This window comes from Pieris napi, chromosome 15 (genome assembly GCF_905475465.1).
Source record: "Pieris napi chromosome 15, ilPieNapi1.2, whole genome shotgun sequence".
NCBI lineage: Eukaryota > Metazoa > Arthropoda > Insecta > Lepidoptera > Pieridae > Pieris > Pieris napi.
The window spans coordinates 8018691-8037272 of NC_062248.1; the positions used below are offsets into that span (position 1 = coordinate 8018691).

General features: G+C 33.6%; 1 protein-coding gene across 4 annotated transcripts in view; it reads left to right on the forward strand.

Annotated features, from left to right (window-relative positions):
* Positions 1-16584, forward strand: part of LOC125056751 (sodium/hydrogen exchanger 9B2-like) — a 29166-nt gene extending 12582 nt beyond the window's left edge. For all 4 annotated transcript variants that reach the window (XM_047660029.1, XM_047660030.1, XM_047660027.1 and 1 more), the window contains 6 exons: positions 2060-2189; positions 2694-2865; positions 8751-8905; positions 13755-13919; positions 15354-15543; positions 16476-16584. In XM_047660029.1, the coding sequence (XP_047515985.1) occupies positions 2060-2189; positions 2694-2865; positions 8751-8905; positions 13755-13919; positions 15354-15543; positions 16476-16558 (895 nt within the window). In that variant the 3' untranslated portion in view covers positions 16559-16584. The remainder of the gene's footprint in view (positions 1-2059; positions 2190-2693; positions 2866-8750; positions 8906-13754; positions 13920-15353; positions 15544-16475) is intronic.
* Positions 16585-18582: the final 1998 nt, after the last annotated feature.

The following is an 18582-nucleotide window of genomic DNA, read 5'->3' on the forward strand; positions in this document are numbered from 1 at the left end:
TTGCAACTATACCGCCGTTTCGCACGGAATAACAGCTATTCCTAGAATAATTTAATGGCGTCAGTCAGTCCAATCAGCTGATTTCTGTCATTTCACAAATATGTATTCTGTGTTTTAATTTCAAGTCAACGCAACGCACTAAATTAATAGTCTGGCATTGTATAATGAAACGTTTAAACAATTTAGTATTTATTTATTTATTTTTAGATTTTTTATTTTCTATAATATTAGAATGAAATTCAACTGGGCTCAACAGAAGTTCCTTTTTAGACGAAAGCCTCAAACAAACAAGAAATAAAAACTTTTTGTTGTCGTTTGACACCTGTTAAAAGCTACTTTTTCACACTATAATACGGCAAAATCGAGTTGACATGATGTATGCTCTTACACTGTCCCGTTGTAGAACAACATTTATTTGCCGAGTTTTATTTTCGTTCACCATTTTATTGCTATTCGCGTATTGTTATTCCTAGCGCAATTATACTATCGATTACGTGGACAAACGACTATGGATTTACTCGAGATTAAAATCATGGAATAGATTATTCTTGGTATAGTTACTCGTGTATAAATTGAAGTTTGGTCGAATCGACCCTTAGGAAATTAGTAGAAAAAATATTCTATCGTGGATACCTAGTTATTAAAAAGTGGATAAACGTTGTGTTTACTTAATTTTATTTTTCTGTGCTAATGCCAACATTGACAACCCCACCAAAATAGGTAAAAATTTAGTCCGCTTCTAGACTTTGTGTTGCCGCCGTCGCTTTCATGTCAAAGGTCGCCGCCACTGCCCATGTTCTAAAAAATAAAATAAGTTTCCGGGTGCTCAGAACGGACGCAAATAGATTATGTTGTCCTCGCAAGGAAGAATGTAGTCGTAAGGATAGGTAGATTTTATAAAAATTGTTGTAAGTAATAAAAATATACCTAGTTTATATTATTACTAGCTGGCCTGGCGAACATCGTACCGCCTAACAGTCGATTCTTTATTTGTTTAAAATACTTATTCTGCTATTCGGGACACCGGTCTAGCTAGTAAGATAAAAAAAGAAAATTGATAAGACAACAAATACATTATGTCAAAAAATAAAAATTTACCTTCCCGGAACCCCTCCATTAACACTTGAACTTTATGCTATGGTATTAAAGTTCAAATTCACTTTTAAGTATTATTACGAATATTTTGTATGGGAATATAGAAAAGTGTTGTTTTTAGACTGATTCACTCAATTTTATTTTAATTTTTCTCCGTAAGAACCATCTTCGTACTTCATGGTATATTATTAAAAAAAATCAGACAAATCGGTCAAACCGTTTTCATGTTATGTCGTGACAACGGAAAACGGGTTTCATTTTTATATATATAGATTACCTATTATACCTTTTTAAAGGACATTGCACTGCAAAATTGGAAGTGGGTGATTTTAACAAACTTGAAACGTGGAAAAGCTCCAAATATGAGCGACGTCATATTGCTTTACGTATTTTGTTTTAAAATCATCGAGAATTGCAGTGTCGGTTTATCAACTTCTATCGTACCTACTCTAGTAGCGACTATTGTCTTCAGCGATGATTTACTAAATAAATAAAAATAATCGTCGTGTAGGTACGACGATTATTTTTCTAAGGAATACAATTTTGTTGTAGTAGGTACCTACATCGTTTCTTACTTACACATACTTTAACGACAGTACCTACGTAGCAAAGCGCGACAGTCACGAGTACGACAAATTGCCTAAAAAATGTACCTACGCACACTGTAATGAAATCTGCTAATCTCAACACAATGCCTGTAGCCTGCCTGCTATTATTGGTTGATGTACAATACATTGGTGAATGCTCCAGGATAGCCCGCAAGCCCCCACAAATAGCAATAGGCAAATAGGTATTTGCAAGTCTTGCGAGACTTGCGAGACTCTTGCTGCAAGATCAAGACCAAGACCAAGACTGAGAGCGCAATACCAAGACCAAGACCAAGACCAGGTGTATTGACGCAAGACAATACCAAGACTGGCCTAAGTCTCGTCTTGGTCTTGCATTTGGGCAACACTAGTCTAGGGACTAAAAGTAAATTGGCACTCTTAGTTGGCAATGCTGGGGGCCTTGATACAGCCTTCACTGAAGGAATGTTTGGAGTTATCAATAGCGCTATTTTTTATGAATCTACTCCTGCTTTACGTATAATTAAGGTATTTTTCTTAAAAGTAGTTTTGTATATTAAGTATAACCAAAATTTAAACCTAAATCTATTTAAAAATATAAATGACACAGGAAACGCAAAATGCCTAGTAAGGGGTTAGTGGACTCAAAATACTTAATAATTTTAGCCAATACGTTAAAGAAACCGTGAAAACTCAGAGTAGAATATTTAGGCATTAAAAATAAATACACTCTATTAATGATTATCTAATAATTATATTATATTATCGAATATACTTCTATACTAAAAGGTCGCCTGGGTGCTTGCAAAACTCTATAATTTTTTTTTACAGTATAATCAATCTAAATAATGATATATTTGAAAACCACTGTGGTTTCTAGTCATGTCACAATGCAGGAGGGCGACAAATGCATATTAAAATAATTCTAAACCAGTTTTTTATGTTTGCTATCGTTAAACTATTAATTGACCCGAAACTATTAATTGACCGGGTAATCCATTTATTATCACAAATCTTAAAACTATTTTACAGGCATTTACGGCTATATTCTTCGGTGTAGCTCTTGGTGTAGCATGGGGAGTATTAGCTGACATCTTGCCAGATCATGATGATACTTATGCGCCGGCGATTCGAAGCTTGCACCTTTTTGCAGGAGGGATGTTATTCACTTACGCTGGCGGATACTTTGGCTGGGGTGGTATATGTAAGTTTTTAAAAATATTAAAATAACTGTTTGTTGTTTAACTAAAATGCCAACGCTTGTTAAATTTAACGCGTTTACATCTGTAAATCCTGGATTTGCCTTCCATCGAAGCAGTATACTTCTTACTTATGATTTATTTTTATAAGGGGATACTTTAAAATGTGAAACGTAGTTTAATTATTGAAGCGGGCTACTATTACTAGTAGGCTGAGCCTACTTGTTGATAACTAATTAGTGACCCAACGCCTATTTTTGGCATATGTCTTCACTCTCTCTCTCTCTTCTCAGCTTGGTTCTGTATGTTAATCCCCAGCTCAATTACGCTCTTCGTTATTATATACGTTAATCTCTGAAGCCGTTCGTTCGTTACGTTTACGTTCTATTTCCGGGAAGCAAGAACATGATTGGGAAGGTTCATATTTCATTTAAATGTTGACCTTACATACATGTGATAACTTTGTATTCACAAAATGTATAAATTGACATTTTCAATACAGCCTATCAACAGATTTAATTGAACAGTCAAAAACAATCATGTAAATGAATTACGTGAAATTAATTTTATTTTTAATAGCTGTAAGCAAATTTAATAAAACTGACCGAGCTTTGATCGATGTGATACTGACGTTACGAGATTTCATTAAAATAAAATATAAGTTTATGTTACTGCTGCATAATGGGAATATTTTTATAATAATTAATAGAATTGCGATTATAACTCAATTAAACGGTCCGATAACCTTAGATGGGGTCATATTTTTTTGTATTTGATACATTTGTCTCTTCTACAGGAGGGTAAAAATAGGTTTTGTCAAATAATTATTGTTCTGCGGCGAGAATCGTACTCGCGACCTTTACATATAAGTAACTGAGCCTAACATGTAAATTTTATTAAAAAAAACATCGTCGTCCGTATTAGCGTAAGTTGGTTAAAAAACAAAGAGTATAAAATTAATACAGTTATTCTAGAAAGCTCGTTTAAAGTTATAAGACAGCTATTATTAAAACTTTGTTTACCTACAGGTGCGGTGTCAATATCAAACTTAATATTGTTCGGTTTATTACTTCAGCAACAAAGCCTCAATAGGATGAAAAACTAATTTAGCGTTGGCATGTTCAGGTGACGGCAAAAGGCATTCCAAACGTGACCAGAATCTAAACACTGCACCCCAAACTATTTTAGATAACATTATCTTTATTGCAATTCTATAATCGTTTCATTTGCATTAAAATTTATGTTATTAATAATTGAAACTGGACTTTAAGCTAATGTTTCGGTGCTCATGTAAACATTTGTTTTAACTTTTTAATTGTTATTTTAGCTACGTGTTTTTCATGAAAACCACGTATCGAGAATTTTTTGGTGCGGTTTATTTCAGATACTAACACTACATTATACACGATTGGCGAAATAATAGCTATAGATTAAAACAGCGATTGCGAAACAATCACAACGAAACTTTGGAAATAAAATATTATTAATAGCAATTCTAACTTACATGGCAACATGAATAATGCTTATGTATGAACACGCCTTTCACTTAACAATGGAACATTTTACAAAGTTTTTACAGTTTTTTTTTTACAAAGACAATTCACACCAATTGACCTAGTCCCATGCTAAGCTGGTGAAGCTTGTGTTATGGGTATTAGGCAACGGATATACATACATATTATAGATAGATAGACATATAAATACATATTTAAACACCCAAGACCTAAGCACAACACCAAATGCTCATCACATCGATTTTCGTCTCAGCCGGGGATTAAACCCGGGACCCATGGATTAGTCAGGGGTACTAACCACGACACCAATGAGTCGTCGAAATATTGTAACAATGCAGAAATTACGATTGATATTTTTTGTTTGCACTTTATTACTTACCCGTTCAAAACTGTTTAATACCCGTTCTGTTTAATAGTATTGTATGGACCCCCATACAATACTATTAAACAGATAATTCATAATCCAGGTCTTGGATTCAAATATCTCTATCATCTTGTCCTCTATCTCGTTCGTAACTTACAGCCAACAGCCAACAATCAGTTTTCTGAGCTTGAAAGGCTTCGTTAATTTTAGTTTAAACTGTTTAGTTGTTGGTATTCGCACTGTTTCACCAATTGAACAATTTATTTGTTCACAAGAATGAAAAATTTATTTATGGATGACAGGGTTTCCTCCGAGTTATTAAAATAATAAGAAAATGTAAATGTTTCTTTTTGTGCTTGTATATTCAGCCCTATTTTCAAAATGTTGCGCGTATTTTATTTTATTTACAGTTAGGCAGACACAAGCGGGGAATTAAGGTAAATTTAAAATTCATGGAATAATGGTTCATGACTTTTATATTAATAAAATATTTTAACTTATTTCAACTTAAGCGTTAATCATTTATACAAGTCACGCCCGTTTTTATAAGTTTTATTACGCACAAATTTTGTATGAAACAATTTATTATCACGGAACTATTGTAAGTGCTTGGAATGCTTGTCAACTGAATATAACGGTATGATAAAGTAAACTTTGATAATATTATAATAACTCAATATTAAAGTTTTGCATATGGTACGGATGAAAAATAAAATATTGGACATTCACGCGTTTTCTAAAATTATGATTAGTCAAACGGAAATACATAAAGAGCTCTAAGTATGGACGTAGTTACTGTTGTGAAATTGTGTGAAAATAATCAACGAAAAAGACGCAGAAATATTTATGGCCTCATGCTCCGGGCATCATAATCAACATTTACTCAAGAATGGTAGAGCCATTCTAATGGTGAAGGAATTTAAAATCGGACGGTTATTTTTTTTCGGACAGTAATTTTTATTAAAATAGATGAAATATAACTAATGTTTTTGACATCAAAAATTCACTTAAAACTCTTAAAACTATTTAGTAACTTAAATACACCGTACAAAGGAAGTTTCAGCGCGGTGCTATGTTTTAGCGCGTCTGACAATTTCTAATTATATCCTATTTATTTTACCGTTATTGTAAGGTCATTCTCCTTTTAATACGTAGGAAATTGACATTGAGGGACAGGGACAGATTAGCCTTATAGGATACAAACCTAATAATCCTTATATATGAACGCCTACGTTATCTTACTGTCAACTCGACACCGCAAAGATATTATTCGTATATAATGAATGTACTAGTTTGTTAATAAGTTTTATTTTCGGATTATACCAAAGGAGAATGACATTAACGTGATAATGGAATAGGGGCAAAAGCGCGCATTATCTTTTGTCGGGTTTTGACTTTGAATAAAGGTTTATTTTACTAACGTGAAGCAGTTTAACTCTTGTGTTTGAGAGTATAACTCAAGCCTGATATCGTGCGTTTGAACTTGTATACTCCTTGCTATGCTATACTCATAAATCTGCTCAAACAATATTTTCTCCGGAGAAGAAAATACCTTCAACTAAGATGTAGAGTATTTATTTGTTCAATAAATGTTTGCCAACATTAACACACCATGCTTTATACTTTATAACAAACAGAATTCTTACAAATATGTGAAAACCATCCAAAACCAAGAGATAATAATAAGTTATTGCAATTTTTTGGAATAGATATCTCTGCGATGCTGTAAGAGAAGTGTTCCACTTACATATCCAATGTTAGTACCTAGGACGCTTCTGTGGAAGGGAATGACAAAAAGAGAATTAGAGTAGGAACTTATCACGAACTATGACTCCAATAAGTCAAACCCATTCTTTAATTACGATGCGTTGAATCTCTATGAATGAAAAAAAAACTATGAATCTTTCCCACGATCCAAAATAGACTTCGTGTGTCTCTTTTCAGTCTACAGAGTCTAACCATACCCTGTTTTGGGTGTTACGGGCCTTTTTGTATTCAGGTCAATATGAGATATGACATAAGTCAATAATTAAGAATACGTTAATGTAATTTGATACTTCTATTCAGAGCGGCGTAACATAAGATATTCTTTGTAATTATTTCAATGAGCTTAAGTGTTGAAAACATTCAGAATGCGGTCTAATTGTTGAGGACAGTATTTAACCTTCATTTCAATTATATTTCATTCATTGTTAGGCTAGGGCAAATTATTAGCTTTATTGAGCTAAAAATACTTCAATAATATGTTCAACCCTCTAATAATCTATGTTCTATTATTAAAACCGTAGTGACCAATGGAGTTACAACCTTTTTTTTATGTATCCGTTCCGTTCCTCACGATGTTTCCTTCACTGTACGAGCGAGTGTTAAATGCGCACATAGAGTCTAATGGTGTATAGCCGTGGATCGAATCTACGAGCCCAGGAGTGAGTAACGCACTTGGCTTACACTGCAGAACCGTAGTATGAGCTTTAAAAAGCTAAAATGTTTGTCCTGCCCTGCGATTCTGTAACTCACTTTTCGAACTCACACAGCGGTTTTCGCATCGGCGGTCGCTCTCAAATTAGTCGTGAAGCAGTCATTTTATGATTTGGTATTCTGAAAAGGTGGGAGCTTGTAGTTTATTGTTTATCAAAACCGCTGTGTGAGTTCGAAAAGTGAGTTACAGAATCGCAGGGCTGATCGTCCTCGATCCCACAAAGAATGAAAATGCAAAACCATTTAAAATTTATTGTTTTCACTGTCAAGCATTGTACAAAAGTGTAAAGGGAGATTAATGTAAGCGTCAAAGCATATTTATACATTTACTACAATTATTTTTCGTTGTAAAAAGTTTGTGTTAGCACTACAATAAAGATTTCGATTTTACAATACAGCTTTGCGATTCTGTAACTCACTTTTCGAAGTCACACAGCTGTTTTCACAGCGGCGGTCGCGCTAAAATCAATCGTAAAGCAGTCATTTTACGATTTGGCATTCTGATAAACAATAAACTACAAGCTCCCTCCTTATCAGAGTGAGTTTGAAAAGTGAGTTACAAAAAAAATTCACGAAAACTCAAATTATTAAAAAACAACTCACTGACACTCGTTGGTTTTTTTATATAACAGGGGGCAGGACGCTCACCTGATGTTAGGTAATATCGCCGCCTATGGACCCTCACATTGCCAGAAGCCTTACAAGTGCGTTGCCGGCCTTTAAGAAGTGGTACGCCCTTTTCTTGAAGGACCCAAAGTCAAATTGGTTCGGAAATACTTCAGTGGGCAGCTGGTTCCACGTAAAGGTGTTGTGCGACAATAACAGCCTTAAAAAGCACTCAGTTGTGAACGTCGAGGTGATACGGGTGTAATTTCGTATTCTGCCTTAACGGCCGATGGTGGTATAAACGATGGTATAGGTTTAGTAAACAGTCACACAATTCCAATTAAAACGCATTTAATTATAGAGTTATTTCTTTGAACCTAAAGCGACATTTTAATTAGCGCTAACTTCAAGATATAATAGATTCACAGTATAGATCAAAAAGCTTTATTGTACTAGCAATTCGTTTTAATACAGGTATTGGAACAACGTAGGAACTAAAAGTATAAGATTTCAAGGAAATTATCCCGCTGTAATAAGCATTTGTCCATTATCAAAGGTATATTCACTGAATAGATAATGTTGGCACCGTAAGCGTGTCGCAAGTGTACGCTTTACATTCATTACCCTATCATGGGTTTTGGTCTCCGTTTATATGTTTTTTTTATTTTTTTGCAAATAAATTGACTGCCTTCTTGTCTGACAAATTTTACACTGATGTCAGAAATGTCGCTTTTATCACGTTTTTACCGTACGAACTACGTAAACTAAATGCGCAGAAATAAAAATAGGTGTAATCCATATATGTAAACACAACAGCACGTATGCAAACGAGTTGAAAGTCTGGTAAGGCAATTATATTGCAGAGGTATGAAACTGGTTTTAGAACAAAATTATTTTCTATTTATTTAACAATTCAATATTGTTTTAGCTGGAGTTGCGATAATGGTGAGCGCCGGCGCTGCAGCTACTCGCTGGGCACAGCGTGGTTGGGAGCTAAACAATAACCCTGTATCTGAAATATACACCACTCTCTGGGTAATATTCGAGTCAATGCTGTTTACCTTGAGCGGGTATTTTATTGAGGTAATGATAATTATTGATATGCGAGTTCATTGAACTTTAGCGTAAGCCGATTTAGAAAATAATTATTGATTACGGATTTTGGTATAAATTTATTCATATTTTTTTACCAAACTATCTACGCATGTCCATGGAGTCACATAGAATGTCCAAATCTATTAACGCAAATAAAATTTCACATAAAATTTAACACAATTTCACATAAATGTTTAAAAGATAACAGGAAAATATGACATGACAAATTATACACTTCAGTTATATTAGAATAAAGAAATATACGAAAATCACAAGCAACGTATTTTATGGGAAAAAAATTAAAAAATCATCGTAAAATCACAGTAGAACTTTGTACAGTTATATTAATGTATTAGGTTGGGGAAAAAGTCTTTTCAAATTATAGTATGCATGAACTTGTAATAAAATCTCTTTGGCTATACTATATGTATCTCGATAGTTTTGTTATCAAGGAAAGTTGAGATTTTAAAGAAGATAATTCCAAAATCAAATTAGGATAATGACTGTTTTTTATTTATTTTTCGTACCGTCAATATGAGTGAATCGAATGAAGAAATTCGATACATTTTAAAATTTTACTACAAAAAAGGTCAAAATGCAACACAAGCCGCGAAATTTTTTTGCGATGTTTATGGACCTAGTGCAGTGTCTGTGAGAGTAGCACAAATTTGGTTTAAGCGTTTTCAATCCGGAAATTTTGATGTCAAAGATCCAAGTCGCTCTGGTCGCCCTATGACAGATAAAATGAATGCAATTTTTGAAAAAGTGGAGCAAGATCGGCATATCAGTAGTTACGACGTAGCTGAAGAACGGGGAATTGACCACAAAACAGTTTTGGCGCATTTGCAAAAAAGCTCAATACTTCGGTACCTCACGAGCTCACTGTAAGAAACCTAATGAACTGTGTACTCATTTTTATTCTTTATTACGACTTAATGAAATCGAACCATTTTTGAAGAAGCTGATAACTGATGATGAAAAGTGGATCACGTACGACAAGAACGTGCGAAAAAGGTCGTGGTCAAAGGCCGGTCAGGCTTCACAGACTGTGGCGAAACCCGGGATAACTCGCAACAAGGTGATGCTGTGTGTGTGGTGGGATTGGAAGGGCATTATTCATTATGAGCTATTACCACCAGGCAGGACCATCGATTCTGAACTCTACTGCTAACAACTGATGAGAATTAAGCAAGAAGTTGAGAGAAAGCGGCCGGAATTAATCACCAGAAGTGGTGTGGTTTTTCATCATGATAACGCTAGACCTCACACATCTTTGGCCACTCAGCAAAAACTAAGAGAGCTTGGCTGGGAGGTGATAATGCATCCGACGTATAGTCCTGACCTTGCACCTTCAGATTTCCACCTGTTTCAGTCTCTTCGGAATTCTTTAGGCAGTGTCAGGTTATCATCACGAGAGGACTGCCAAAACCAATTATCGCGGTATTTTGATCAGAAGCCCCAAAATTTCTATAGCAATGGGATCATGTCCCTACCTAAATAATGGCAAAAAGTTATTGAACAAAATGGTAGTTTTCTTAAAAAATGCGAAGAAACTTTTTCCCCAACCTATTATATTTATTTAATTTGTTTACTTAAGTTGTCTACAGTTTTCACTGATGAGGTAGAAATGTGATTGGATTTCGTAAATGTTAACTTTTTGTGTAATATATTTGCTGTCTATTTTTTTTTTATTGTGTCTAATTATTTTACGTATCGTCATTGGTGAAAAGTAGACAAGCCACGAATATTCAGAATTTAACCTATTCGGCTGACTTTACAACGAGGCTTTTCATATAAATGGTACTTATAAAGTACTTTATTTTTCGGTTTAGTTTTGTTAGTTTTCACTACTATTTGTTTTTCTATTATGACACCCTTATTCAAATGAATACTTTGTTCAAATTGCACTTGTAGTAAATGAATATTTATATGATAGTTTTCAAATAGCAAAAAATAATAATTAAGTACCAAGCGCTCATAGTGTAAAGTTTAAAATTAAAGCGCTTAAAATTTCTATTGTTTTATTTCAATAAAACTTTTCTATTGCATATAAACGCAAAATAATAAATTATTTACCCTCGACGCTTAGAATCGGTTAAATTTTTCGTAGGTAAATAATTAATAGTTGCCTTTTATAATAACACAAAATAATCATGACACTTTTCATACACAACATACATATTGTGAAATAAACAGGACTAGGTTTCATTTATATGTAATTTAATATTACCTTTATTACGAATAAAATCGTAGCGTCACGTACTGACCAAATAATTTTGCTAAAACTTTCGGTGGGTTCACTGACCTGGAGAATGTCAACAATTCAAATGGATGAATGTTTTCATTGTAAATCTAGCAATATGGCTATGCAGTTAATTGAAATGTCAACGAAGCAGCTACAGCATATGTAGTGCCAAACCAAACATCTAGGTACCCTACCCTACGCTACCATTATTCTGTATGCATTCTAGCTCTTTTCCAGTAAGTTTTCTTAAGAGATATGGAATATGATACAATAGTTGTTATAGCCATACTGTTTTAGGTCTGATTCTATGAAATGATAAACTCTTGCAATTGCGTTAAACCTATATGAAATTTCAGCACAGATAACACTACAAATTACGTTATTATATACAAATCCCCAGCGGGTCTATCTGATATATTGTATTTTCACCTACATTTTCACTAATACTGCTAGACTTGATTACGGCATTACTATGTCCAGCAAAATAAATCAGTGTATTTCATCGAAATTCTCTTTCTCATATACGTTGAGTAATGTTTTTTTACGTGTGCCCTAATGCAAAATTAATTCTAAGAATATTTCATAGCTATTTAGGATTTAGGATGTGATTCAGAGATTCATAGCGAAAAAAATTGTTTTAATACGTTTTTGACAAAATCTAAATATCAATATACAAAATAAAATATGTTTATTATGGAACATAAGATACAGGTATCACTTATTCCACGTCATTAAATTTGAAGGCATCCCTACTCTTCGGCAAAGAAGACAGAGGGTGTAGGCCGAGAGAAAAAACTCTCGGTACTCTTTTAAAAGCAATTCCTTAAACAACATTTACAACATATACAACTTCACCTGTATGTATGTATGTATGTAACCGAGTCCTTCGGACTCGATTTTGACCCACTTTTAACGGACAGATTTAATTCAAACTTTGTACACTTATAAAGAATCAGCGACAATATAATAATTTCATAGGTTTATCTCGAAAAAACAATGATATTTTTTTTAAGTCCACAAAGCAATACGATTAAATTGAGACAACACGTATTGCTGCTAGGACTAAAAAGTAGAAAATAAATATAGTTAAAAAAAACTAAAAAACACGCTTTTAAAGCACATCAAACTAAAAAGTGAAAAATAATTCCTAATTTAGGCTGGAAATGGTAATGAACAAAAAATACTGGTATTATTGTGAAAAAGCGTGGCGCGCTCTGTGACATATTTTTCGTCTATCGAGCAACCTATATTTATTTTAAAACAAAAAATACCAACTAACAAAATACACTTATGAACGTTAGTAAAAAATTGATCCTTCCAAATTTACATTTACTGAAAGTTCTCAAATCAAGGACGTAGAACGGGCGAGAAGAGCTGTCAATCTTTTAAGTCGCCAATATTTTTTTACAAAAGTGTGTAAGGACCTGCAACCATTACATCATGCTATAATCACATTTTAAGGCAATTCATTATTTATGACGCGGGAATTGTACTATGACCAAGTATCGACTCTGTACCTATCGTATATTTATGAAGCTCTGTGTGGATAGTCAATAAATTTCAAGACCAGCTTCTTTTCTTTTTATCTTTAAAAAAATATCACGTAGTATATATTATTTGTATTATCTAGTACCAAATGTATACACTATACGGAATACCAAATGTATAAGTAAATAAACCATAACAGATTGCTATCATTTACGAAAAGAGAATATATATAAAGATTACCGCAATGCCTCATTTTCGAAAACATCAAATTTCCATACATACGAGAAATAAGATATTTCAAAATGAACGTACAACAATGATTGCATATAGAAACCGAGCAAAGTACTTAGCCATCAGCGTTATAATTATCTGATTACCTACTTACCAGGAAATAGCCGAGAAACTAGCTCGAAAATGTACTCACACTATTCCCACTGGACGATACGGGAGTACTTTTTTGTAAACGCTGTTATACCAATATCCAAGTCCATATTTTTTTATGTTTTGTTATTCAGTTTTTAAGAGCAATGTTATTGAGGTCATCGGTTCGATCCCGGTGCACCAATGAAGTTTCTGTACGGGTTTCGTGAAGCAAATCGTGAAGAATGGCATGTTTTAGTCCAAAAAAGACGACGGCGTGTGTCAGGCATAGAAATCTGATCTCTTACTTGCCTAGAAAGACACAATCAAGAGATTCAAGAGATTGTAAGATTTTTTTTTTTTCTTTAATGGACAATTCACACCAATTGACCTAGTCCCATGCTAAGCTGGTGAAGCTTGTGTTATGGGTACTAGGCAACGGATATACATACATATATAGATAGATATACATATAAATACATATTTAAACACCCAAGACCTAAGCATAACACCAAATGCTCATCACATCGATGTTTGTCTTAGCCGGGGATCGAACCCGGGACCCATGGATTCGCAGTCAGGGGTTCTAACCACTAGACCAATGAGCCGTCGAATCAATATCTGTTTCAACAAAGAAATCTGACGTAAAGACCTAAAAGCTTGTAGCGCCACTGGTTTTTTGTATAGTTTTGAATTACATTAATATTTTTGTATTTAATTCTAATTATACTATTATTATCACAGGTCTCTGACGTCAGCGCAGCAGAATTCGGAGTCATGGTAGCCTGTATTTTTTCAGCCTTGGTTTTTCGGTTACTAACTGCATTCCTAGTAGCTCTTGCTAATTCTTTGCCCGTAAAAGAGAGTATTTTTGTTGCAATTACTTGGATACCAAAGGCTATAGTTGAAGTAAGTATGATATAATTTATTTATTATTATAATAGATAACGACGTTTAATCTGGGCGGGGCTATCTTTTGTCGTAGTGTCGTAAAGTGATAATAATCATACAATGACCGTGACAATTATTATGAAGTATATGACAAGACAATTAATGACGGGTTCATATTGAAACATATTTTTATTTTGCTTTAAATGTTGAGTTAGAATATTTCCTTAGACGTTGTAACAAAATTAAAAGCTTACGTCACCAGTAATCCGGTCGAAGTAAGAACTAATAACATCGTCTAGCATCCCAGTTTAATTCACTTTGAGTCGCATGCGTTAGAATAATCGGGCCAAGCACGCTCCAAAGCTCCAACTCTAATCTACACGAGTCTGTAAACTGGACTTTCAATTAACTTCATTAAGGAAACTTTACTTTCGTTGCATATTTGATATTTTATTTATATTGAATTTGTGTTTCTATACGCCGTCGTAGCGAGGCCAGAAAATAGTTCAAGTCTATGTCTACTTGTTTTTTTTTTTCTTAGTGCGGCATACGAGAATTGCTTTTTTTCTATTAAAAAAAATAAAGCTCATCTGACCTAAATTTTACTCTATATGTCTTTCCTATTTTATCAAAGTCAATTAATCATTAGTTAATTCTCTTGTTTAAAGAACTCAATGTTCACCTTGACTGGTCTTTATTTAAATAACATTATCTTGGGCATTAACATATTAGCTTCCACCGTGTATGCAGTTTGCTTAGTGTTTATCTCAAACCGTCTCTATAAATATAGAAAAGTATATCTATCAGCTTCTATAAGACGTACGACCCGACAATCGTATCACGTCGATGTCCGTCGTTCCACAACTGATCGTTTTGAGGCACTATGTGAACCAGCTGCCCATCAAACCAATTCGACTTCGACTCTTTAAAGGTAGCAACGCACTTAACAGCTATCTGGCAATGTGAGCGCCCATGAGCGGCGGTATTACAACGCCTGCCCGTTTGCCACTATGAAAGAGAAAAATATTCAAAGGTGGCATTGTATCAAAATTAAATATGTTAATTTTACGTCAAAAGGGTTCCTAACAAATCTCTCGACTCTGTAATCGTGCAGTGCACGCAGAAACCAGTTGCCATTATTTGTTTAAATAGGGATTAGCTTGAGCATTATTTTGTTTGCGAGCGTTTGTTATACCTAGATAGTTCATTTATTGTTTAATTATGTGACTCGTTTTATGGCACGTTCTATGGACAGATCAAAAAGTATTCATTGACGTAATATTTTTTTTTTCTATGGCAGTACAATTGCTATAGAAATTTCATCGTACTAGGATTGGCAAATTGGGTCCATAAAACGCCACATAAAATTTATTATAACAAATAAAAAAAAAGATAACATATTTATTGCTTTTAATATTGTCATATCATTAACATAAATTTGTAACGTTTTAGGCCTGTCTTGTCCGCGTAGCATCAGACTCATTATGGAAGAACGATACAACGGATAAAGATAGAAAAATTGCAATACAACACTCGAATATGATCATTATAGCTATACTTATAACGTCGACAATCGGATCCATCTTAACGCGTATAATGGCTCCAATTTTGCTCTCATCGTATCCACGTGTTGGTCCTGAAGGTGAGATTCAATACTTGTTAAGAGGAAATAAATATAAATTTAATAAACTTGTATTTATATATTTAATTTCAAAAGTTACACTACATTACACGTCACGCCCTAATAATAGTTTAAATTTTAAAAGAACTGCAAAGTTTAACTTACCGGATTACACTAAAAAGTAGCGAGAGCCATTAGACAAAACATTTTAATAGATACAAGTTGCCCTACCAATTTTTGATTTTCTTCCTTGAAATCATAACCGCTGAATGCACTTCGTCAGTTTTGTTGCTCTTGGCCTACAAGAGACATCATAGATCACCATTCTGAAATAAGTATTTAGAGTACATTCATGTGTTTCCTACCCAAAAACGATGTATATCATATCTCTGGTGAGTTTGTTTTAGTACTATAGCCTGCTGTAAATTAGTTCATGACAGGAAATAGCAGGACGGTCCACACGAATTTCACACAACACTTATCAACGCGCGCGTTGTATTTGACATGGTTGCGGAATTATTTTCAAATGATGACATCCTCTAAGATTTGTCGATGACCATGCCAGTTCGATGATTGAAAAATGTGGATTTAATAGTACATAATTGCAAAACACCTAGGAGTCAATCTTAAAAGATATACATAATATGTGAATAATAATAACAATAATAATCTTTATTCTTATTTCTTCTCTCACATATACATACAAGGGTATTATGATTAAACTAAGATGACAACATTAGGAAATGTATGTGAGAGACTGGTCTCTGTAACAGCATTAAATTCTCAATAAATGCACTGGTCCAACTCACTACCAACTTTTCAAATCGAATCAGTTTCTGAGATTAGTGCGTTCACCCAAACATCAGCTTTCAGTTTTATAATATCAATTTAGATTTATAAATATTAAACTTATGTTTATTACATTATTTATTGTATGTTACAATTTGTTGCAGCGATAAGCACCAAACCAAATATTCCGTCCAACGAAAAGCGGCCATCACCGTGTCTGGATGCCTTTCAATACATCGATACGTAATAAATTTGTAGAAAACAGCACTGTTATTATTTTCTTTACTTTTTCTAGGACATGACCTATTTTCTAATAGAATACTCAAATTTCAAATATTTAAAAAACATCTAATTTTAAATCTTAAACATTATCGAATCGAACACACAAAAAATCATCAAAATCTGCCCCGCACTTTAGGAGTTTAATTACAGAATCACGCAGAGAAGATTTATATTTATAAAGATATTACAATATTTTAAAATATTTTGAGGAACCTTTTTGCCTTTAACATGTTTAACCCTCAATGTATTATATTATTACAAACATTGCCTAGTTTTCCCTTACTAATAGGTGAATTTCTGTTTTATGATGTTTTTTAAGAATCATTACTAATTTAAAATTTCTCTAATCTTCATCATTTTTAATTACATTAATATTACATAGTTCAATGGATACCAAAAGGACAGCAGTCGATATCAGTACAAGGTTTATAATAAATAATTGATTACCAATTATTCGTCTATTATATCGATTATTGGGATACCCGACCCGTAACTGGAAAGTCGAAGACCTCAGAGTACTTCCCACATAGTTTAGACTACGTCAAAACGATTAATGATTAGAAACAAAAATTATCATAGTTGCTAAAACAACAGCAATAAATATTTTGATGACGTAAAGTAATATTTAAAATCATCATTTATCATCATTGTTCACTTATAAAATACGATTACGAAACAATTCCTTTGTGACGTAATAACACTAAAAATAGATTATGGAATCGTTTAATATTATCATGTATATTAAAAAAAGATTATTGAACTGTATCAGCGAATTAAGTCTGTCTAAAAATCTCTGTAATAAATCAATAAAATTTTATCAGGGATTACTAAGAAGTAGTAAATAAGTTAGTTACTCGCCCCGACCATGAGCATCATTTGGTCTGTCGGTCCTATTAACTTATTGTATAATTAGTACTTATAAAAACGAAGCAATCCGAGGCATGTAATATGTTTTACCTTATTTTGTATTCCTTCAGTATATTAATGCAATCACTGAATGAAGACTGACTTATATGAAAACTAATTATTAAATAAGAACTGTGGTGAAGCGGGTCGCGCGTCGATTATCTCCATTGACCCCTCAGCGTCCGCCGTAAAATACAAATACAAACACTGAACTTAAGCTTAAAATTCTTACACAAAATTTATATCGATCGAACGCTTTGCGAAAATCCAAATATACAACATCTCCCTGAGACCGCTTACCAATTTCTCACTACACCCTGTCAGCCAACGACAATAGATTTGTATTATCTGATCTATGTGGAAGAAAGGCGTGCTGAGAGGAAGTGATGTGGGGAATGCATTTAGGTACAATTAAAGGGTGTAAGGATATTTCAAAGACCTTCAATAGCGTACACAGAATCGCGATAGGCCTGTTTTGACATTGCTTCTACAATTTACTTTAGGAACGGGGTCATGCGGGATGTCTTCCATTTGGAAGACCCGTGAATATAAAATAATGTTGAAAATAAGCGATATAGGTATTATTAAATAGTCTGCCTGTACTTTAATGATATAAGCCGGAACCATTTCTGAACCCGAAATTCGTTCATCGTAATTTTATTTTTTTAAGTTCTAATTCGAAAAGTTTGATGTCAATGTGATTAGAGTATGCTTACGAGGGGTTACGAGTGGCAGTTGCTGGATTTAATTGCGGGTGATCTGCCAGAAATAGTTAAAGTGACCAGCAAATGCCTCTGCTTCGTCACAACAATAATATTCAACATTATTATATAAAATTGCAGATCCTTTGGCTTTTGGGTTTCTTCGAGAATTAACACAGCAAAAATAGCTAAGGTTATTAGCTAAATTTAATGAGTTTTGCGACGTCTTTCTTAATGATTGAAGACACGCATTATTATCATTAAGAAACTTCCTCTGCCAATGGAGTTGCACTTTAGTTCTTAATTTAGCAATGATTTCATTACTAAAATAATAATTGACCCTTGTAGTTATATGTATGGTGGGATTAGGTTCCAACAATAT